The sequence below is a fragment of the Oncorhynchus mykiss genome, chromosome 8 (genome assembly GCF_057628025.1).
Source record: "Oncorhynchus mykiss isolate SJ-2025 chromosome 8, ASM5762802v1, whole genome shotgun sequence".
NCBI classification, from domain to species: Eukaryota; Metazoa; Chordata; class Actinopteri; order Salmoniformes; family Salmonidae; genus Oncorhynchus; species Oncorhynchus mykiss.
This window is the reverse complement of record NC_143029.1, coordinates 69886312-69894554: the sequence shown is the minus strand read 5'-3', so window position 1 is coordinate 69894554 and position 8243 is coordinate 69886312. Positions and strand designations below refer to the sequence as shown.

The 8243-nt window shown below is 40.0% G+C and overlaps 1 protein-coding gene across 10 annotated transcripts in view; it reads left to right on the top strand.

Annotated features, from left to right (window-relative positions):
- The first annotated feature begins 1247 nt into the window (after positions 1-1247).
- The window catches only part of LOC110530414 (zinc finger protein 521), a 189880-nt gene continuing 182884 nt past the window's right edge, over positions 1248-8243 (top strand). For 6 of the 10 annotated variants that reach the window (XM_090182423.1, XM_021613444.3, XM_021613441.3 and 3 more), the window contains exon 1: positions 1381-2174. In XM_090182423.1, coding sequence (XP_090038549.1) covers positions 2135-2174 — 40 coding nt within the window. In that variant the 5' untranslated portion in view covers positions 1381-2134. Of the gene's footprint in view, positions 2175-8243 lie in introns of all 10 variants that reach the window. The other 4 variants (XM_090182422.1, XM_090182420.1, XM_021613442.3 and 1 more) reach the window with 2 other exon arrangements.

Sequence of the window (8243 nt, the reverse complement as noted above, 5' to 3'; positions counted from 1 at the left end):
AAAATCTGAGAACAGTAATATTTGACACACACTTTAAAGGTACCCATAAGCAATCATTTCTGGTGAAAACACAACCGTGAAAAACTGCTGGATATAGAGATTTGGAAATGAACTCTTAATTTACACTGTAATACAGGTACCAAGATGTACTTTCAGGTGCATGTGATATTTCGTAAGTATTTAGACTCCATTGTGCTACTGTTCTACTGTTCTACATGTCTATATGAGGTGTTGAGCAACACTCTTCTCTCCCTCTCAGCCTCCATTCTGTATGAATTCAACAGAATAAAAGTGCATTGAGAGGAGAGATGTCCTTGTGTTTGTGTGATTTTTTTTTATGAGGCCCCTGACAGTGGCGTCGCTCTACCAGGATGTGGGGGGAAGAGGCCAGAGTGAGAAGCCCACCACAGGACTCCTTCTCTGGATCTAATTTTCACATAGCAGGGGTATGGACCTGGACATTCGTGGGGAGTTAAACCAGTAGCCAGCACCTCTATAACAAGACACTGCCGAGAGAGAGAGAGAGAGAGAGAGAGAGAGAGAGAGAGAGAGAGAGAGAGAGAGAGAGAGAGAGAGAGAGAGAGAGAGAGAGAGAGAGAGAGAGAGAGAGATAGAGAGAGAGAGAGAGAGACAGAAAGAGTCTATGTGTGTGTGTGTGTGCGTGCGTGCATGTGTGCGTGCGTGTGTGTGTGAGAGAGAGAGAGAGGTCATCCAATCCAATGACCTGTATCAATACTGATGTTTGATTTGAACATGTCAGCCTAAAGTTAAAAAGGATATGTATAAATCATTAAATGTATACTACTGTATTTTATAACTGGTTTGAAACAATTAGCTTTATATTAGGCCTACTCTTGATTTATTTTTTTGTTTTGAGTTATTTATACACAAATAATGAAATTAATTGTTGACTTCGGAGGATGAATTGTATTACAATAAACAGGAATAGGCTAGATAGTAATAACGCATAGATATTACATAAATTAATAATATAATATCTATAATTAATATAGCAATTTATTTTAATTTGCAATAGGTGAATATTTAAAACAAGCATGTTCAATTGTTCTTCCCAAACACCAAATATCATGGTTGCCTACATGAGGGATGTCAACAGCCACAACAAAAAACTCCTTCCCTGCTTAACCGTTTCTACCAGAAGGGGGACCAGTCCGTCTGCCGAAGACGGAGAGTGGTCGACCGCGAGCCGAGACAGACGAGACTGCGGGGGCGACCAAGCAGATTTTGGGTTGTGAGTTCGACTCCGGATCCGGGGACTAGCAGATCCAGCAATCCGCATCTTGCCATGATCCCGAGGATTTTAATCATGCCTCTCTGTCTGTGTGTGAGTGCAGGCAGGCTGACAATGATTTCCTCAGTGATTACGTACAGAGCGAGTCCCTGCGGGGTAGGGGCCCCCTCTGGAGCCATCCTGATGGCTTTGGGGGCCTTGCTTCCATTTTCCATTATTATGTGGACTACCGGAGCGACAGCGCAGTCCAAGACCTTGCAGGTTTGTGATGAGGAGGGAGCTTCCATCTTCTCTCTGCTTCTTCATCCTCTTTTTAAACCAATTTAGACGTAGATTTAGATCAGATACCGAACCTAATCCATGATTAGCTAACTGGATTGGGAAAAGGAAGACTCTATAAGAGTTTTGATGCTTCTAGGTGGATATGCAGGGAAAATTGTTATTCTTTTTTTCTTTTGTTTCATTTTTGCTCTCTCACAGCAGGCGTTTTGCATATGTCTTTCTCACGCGACTGCATTTGAGATCTGAAGCTAAAAGCAACAGTTCAGCTTTTATTTCTAAACGACTATTAGCCTATACCTACAGTACACGCGAATGTGTATTGCTGGAGAATGGAAGCGCATGACGGTACCACTATATTCTGACACTTTTCCCGATACGCAGTTGAACTAAATAGAGTTGCCTACCGATTAATGGATTTTAACATTAGGTTACATCCACCTACTCATCACAAAATAATCGCAACTGATATTCAGACCATATACATTTTTTTGTAATGGTAAAATAACACTCGCTGCTATTGTCAGTGAAATTTAAAAAGGATTTCCTTAGTGAATCCAATTTACCTGTCTGAAACTGAGCAACTTCAGCGTTTTCTGTAGGATGTCGCGCCGCAAGCAAGCTAAACCAAGATCATTGAAAGGTAAGTGATATGTTGGATGCCTCTGAAAAAGATCGTAAACTATGTTGGTGTGGAAACCAACCAAATTCACCAACTAACGTTTTAGATGAAATAAACTTGTATACGGTAGTGTGAGTTCATGTTTTTACAGAGATTAGATACTATTTTCCTCTCGTTTAAAAGTATTTTCCCCTTTTTTACATACTCATTTGGAAACGCCTGGCGAATTCATTTTTCTTGTAGGAAAACCCCTCATGGTATAGTAACATTGTAATTTGTGTACATTTAGGAAGCTAGAGAGGGGAGAAATGAGACAGCTCTATACGGAATAGGCTACCCCGAGCGATGTGATGGAACGCGGCGAGTTTGAGGACCATCTGGATCTGTTAATGACGCTGAAGTTCGGAGCTTGAGCTGTCTGTCTGCTGGAATGGTTGATTTGTAGTGTCACGTGACGCGAGTCTGATATTAAATGGGAGGAAGCATTTTTAATAAAGTGTGTGCTTGTGGAGGAGGAGATTAGTAGATTAAATTGATAGCTAGAAGGTACTACTTTGCGTTTGACCTGTTCCTTGAGAGCCTTGATAATTAGATTTCACGAACTGTCAGATTACTTTATAACTTTTTCATTATTGGTCAATAGTGGGGATTTTCTCATACAATCTATTCCACATTAGTGCTATATTAAAACGAATGCTGTTATATGATTATAAGCATAAAGCAGAACTACATCCACATGTGATATGTATTTATTTGATAGACTCTCAGTTTCCAAAGTGCTACATTATTTTTGCTCTGAACACATTCATTTGAGATTAACTTTGTCTTAATTTATTCTTAATTGGTCACATTATGATATGTACCAAAGGTATCTTAGATACATACACGTACACATACACACACATAGGGCTGTGACGGTCATGGAATATTGGATGACGTAATTGACAAGCCAAATGACCAGGGTCACTGTTCGAATAGCAAAAAAATGTATGCATTATTATTTAAACAAATTATTTAAGCACATTTTCTCCTCTGCTCCTTACTGCATGTGCTGCCATAGAAAAATAATGAATAGAACACCCGTCCCCATTCAAGGCAGTGATGGCATATAGGTGGCCATTGTGAATGTGCCCATAGGAGCAAAGCAGGAAGTAAAAGCAAGAACTAAAAGCAGGAAGTGCACCCATCAATATGTGCTGGGATTTGTTGATTCAGCTTAACTGACAAAACCAAAAATATTTTCCATTGCATGAGCCACGTCATATAACATAATTTGAATTAACATTCTACATTACCATGGAAATGATTGCATCACAATATTAGGAAGCCATTGCGAGTGTAGTGTACCCATGAGTTTACAGTCAAATTTCCAGGGTTAGAGGTTCCAAGCATGTTCTATTTGTTATATTTCTATGTACGCTGCTGCTGCATTGTGTGGGGGAGGGGGGAGACTCGTTTGGGAGACTTGTTTGCTACAACAACACCTTTTGTTTCAGCAAGGAGTAACAAAGTTTCATCACGTTGTGAAGAGTCCATGTTCCCTCCCCCAAAACAGTTATGACGGTTATTTTATTTTAATGATGTCTTTATCCATAACCGTCAGTTACACGGTTCTACGGTAGCCAGCTTTACACACACAGTATTTCTCTGTAGTGTTTGTGGTATGGTAGCTGCCGAGGTTCGAGGTTGAGCTGCAGTTCATCTGACAGGCATTGTATTTTGCTCAGCAAATAATTGTCCACAATTTCACTGTCTCAGCTTGTGGTCTGTTGACTCTTTCTTTCTCCCCTTTCATTCTCGGAAGTCTTCATCTCCAAGGATAGTTACATGGTCTATGGTAAAATTCCTACAGCGACCATTTTAAATCAATACCCAGGAGAGAGGGGAATGTGAGTGTGAGTGTATCATGCACATCTCACTGTTCTTGTCACAGACTTCTTCAAGTGTGTCTGTGTCTGCTGGTTATATTCACAGTAAACAACGCCTCTATAGATAGATTTCTGTTTTTGTCAGCAGCTCACACTTTGGTGGCATTGACTGGTTTTGATGCTGTAGGTGAAATGACATTCTCTATTCTCCAAAGATAAATCACTTAGACATTATATGTTTGAACCAGCAGATGTGCTACAAGTGTGTGTGTGTGTGTGCACATTTCTTTAGTATGTAGGCACATTTCTTCTGTGTGTGTGTGTGTGTGAGTAAACAGTATGTGTCAGAGAGAGACTGCATGCAATATTTTAAATATTGTCTGAGTGATGACATTTAGTGTTTGTTTTTGCAGTGCTATTGAAATCCAAATGCAACAGCTTAGTTGCAGAAACGGTTTCTACTCCCATATGTTCTCCACAACTGTCTTGTCTTTAAGTGAAGTTGTAATGAAATGTGAACCCGTCCTAGATTCTTCAGAAGAGAGCAGGCAGATGTTGTTTATTGTTTTGTGTCCACCTCTATCCGTAAGGACACAGTCACACTTATACTGATGTTCACAAGACAGCCTTCCTTTTCATCTGTTTTGGGGATTCTGCATAGTTTCAGTGTTTGCATTAGGTGGTGTCTTTCAGATTATATTTCCCCTCAGAATGTAGTAGCAGAGTATTATTTATTGGTTGTCTTGTGTTGGCTAGAAACAGTGGTCAGTGTTTGAATGTAATGGTAGCTCTTACTCTAGGTAGTTTACCTTTCAGACTGTAATAGCAGAGTTTCAGATCACAGTGTCATCGATTGTGTTGTGTGGGTTGTGTGGGTTAGAGACAGTGGTCAGTGTTTGAATGTAATGGTAGCTCTTACTGCAGGTAGTTTACCTTTCAGACTGTAATTGCAGAGTTTCAGATCACAGTGTCATTGACTGTGTTGTGTGGGTTAGAGACCTGGTCAATGTCCATGTCTCACCCTGACAGTAAAATAACACTTTGTTCTGTGACTGATAAAAGTAAGGTCAGACGCTGATGACACATGTAGGGACAGTCAATCCCAATCATGTCCGGAGACGGGGGTGTACGGGAGGCTATCGGTTGACTTAGGTTGAGAGACAGCATGTACAGAGAGAGAAATCAAATCAAATCAAATTGTATTTGTCACATGTGCCGAATACAACAGGTGTAGGCCTTACAGTGAAATGCTTACAAGAAAGAGGACAAAATGAAGCCTTGATGGTCGCCTCTCTTTTTCTTCTTATTCTGTCTATGGAATCTGTCCCCCTTTCTTTTCTCTGTGGAATCTGTCCCCCTTTAACTTCTCTGTCGATTGGATGCTAGAGGGAGTCAGAGGTTATGTTTTGGTCCTGTTGAGGAAAAGGGCAACGTTACAAGTCCCGTTTCAATTAAGTCTGAGAGAAGTAGCCGGCGCCGTTAATGCTTAGGGGAATAGATGGCACAGGACAAGACCGTACATAATTCACTTATATGCAAACACTTCACCCTCGCCACTGACATTTACTCAATCCTGTTCCATCTGCATTTCTAAACTGTGGCGGGTGCATCGTGATTTTGTTTTGATGTGAACGCTGAAGTGTTGGGTCAGAAGCTTGTTTAGTCACAGTGATCTGCAGTGATAGAGGGATAGAAGGACGATCCCTCAGTCAGACTAGTCCAGATTCTGCACATACAGAACATATGACTGCCTGCCACGTTGCTCACTGACCTCCTGAGCAGAGAGCGCGAGAGAGAGACTGTTTTGATATTTTCTCTTAGAGCACTCTCTCCCACTCCTCTGTCTTCATTGGCTGAAAACTATATTTCCAGGGTAGCTGTCGTCTGCATACATACATTTATTTTCTGCACCATTTAGTTAATGTATAGCAGAGTATGATGAAATCGTTGTCATGTCATATACACCTTAAATATATGATGTTTATCACAAGATGAGTTCCATCACCACATGAGTGAACTCTGGGAATTGGCTTGGCATTGAAGCAATGGAAATAGTATGCTCATTACAGTCAAGGAAATGCTATGAAATCAACAGCTAACATAGATCGTCTGTGTCATATAGGCTGAGTGTCAAAAATAACCCTGTTTTGGCTTAATTAACAGTCAGATTTAATTTGATTTCAGGTCATTGACGTTCAGGCTTTATTGTTATCATATTAGAAGGGTTCATTTAAAGTGGTGCAAATGTTGAGAGTTCAACCATAGTTAAACCATGTCTCCATCTCTAGTCCAGTATCGATGCATTTATTGATGTCCAACCTGGCCAATATGGAACTAGGCAGATGTGCTGCACTCTGTGGATCCATAGCCACTTTTTTCGATTTGCAAACCAAATTTACAGTACCTAATTTAAACCAAGTGATTGCAACTAGGCCATACAGTACTTAAGCTTTAGAGTTTTGTTGTTGCGAATATTAATGAAAAATAATTATTCAGTATGTATTCATAATTATAAAAAAATGCAATAAGAGCTGCACTCATTTGCTTTTAATGATTAAAGTGAGAGACAGAGTAGATATGCTATTCACTCTATTTTATTTTCCTCTACTTTAAACGCTAGCAAGCTCTAATGCCATTTCTACTTTAATAAGCTCCCAATATTTTTTACATTATTTGATTTTATTTTAATTTTTACAATTAATGATCTGTGATATAACACCCATTAACACTTTTCTAATGTGACACAAAAATATGGTTAGTATTATCATTAAGGAAATGATGATGGAGCCATAGAAATCCCATTAACATGGCTGTCAGTGTTCTTGATGTGCTGGAGGCTGGGGCTCAGTGAGTTGTGCCGGGCCTGTCTGGGTGCCACGGGAGCTGGCCGATATCTACTTTTATTTCATGGCGTGTGTCTCTCCTGTTGTCATGGCTTGTCTGTCTGCTGGGAGATGGTGCCTCCCCGATCTGCTCTCAATGATTGATTTCCTGACAAATTTGTTTGAATAAAATACATAAAGTATTATTATTTTTGTTTAATAAATATGAACATAATATAAAATAATACATTAGTATGATTATTTATCCATTGATAGTATTATTATTTTCAATAAGGTATTATTCAATTTCAAACTACTTCAGAATGACTATTCATATGTGTTTACATTATAATAATACATGAAGGATTACAAACATTACAGTGTATGATTAACACATGGCTCCTCCATTGCAAATTATTTATGACCCTAATCAGCAGCAGTTCAAATAATGCTCATTAAGAAAGTTATTCATGGGCAGTTTGTGTCCTCTCCCCTCCTCTCCCCCAGCACTAATTGAGGAGGTTTGACCTGGTGACCTCAGCTAAATTGAGTTGTAGTCCCTGTGGCGAGTGTCTCCTTCCCGGTCAGTCAGGGCCGATTACACAGCCATTGTGCTCCACATTGTAATGTCCAAGCTCACTGTAACCAACCAGATGAATCCCGCTGCTACTCACCGCTCGCATATCCAGGAACAGAGACTCAGGGCTTTGCATGTGTGTGTGTGTGTGTCTAGCAGTCCTGCTTCTCTCTCTCACACACACACACACACACACACACACACACACACACACACACACACACACACACACAGCCTCTTTACTTATGGCCTTACAGCCTTTCACGCAACAGGAATTCATTTGATGGATTAAAGCAAGTGATACTCAGATTGTGTTGTGTTTTGCCTGTTCACATCTTCATTAGATTGTGTTGTGTTTTGCCCGTTCCCATCTTCATTAGATTGTGTTGTGTTTTGCCCGTTCCCATCTTCATTAGATTGTGTTGTGTTTTGCTCGTTCACTTCTTCATTAGATTGTGTTGTGTTTTGCCCGTTCACTTCTTCATTAGATTGTGTTGTGTTTTGCCCGTTCACTTCTTCATTAGATTGTGTTGTGTTTTGCCCGTTCACTTCTTCATTAGATTGTGTTGTGTTTTGACCGTTCACTTCTTCATTAGATTGTGTTGTGTTTTGCCCGTTCACTTCTTCATTAGATTGTGTTGTGTTTTGCCCATTCACTTCTTCATTAGATTGTGTTGTGTTTTGCCCGTTCACTTCTTCATTAGATTGTGTTGTGTTTTTTGCCCGTTCACTTCTTCATTAGATTGTGTTGTGTTTTGCCCGTTCACTTCTTCATTAGATTGTGTTGTGTTTTGCCCGTTCACTTCTTCATTAGATTGTGTTG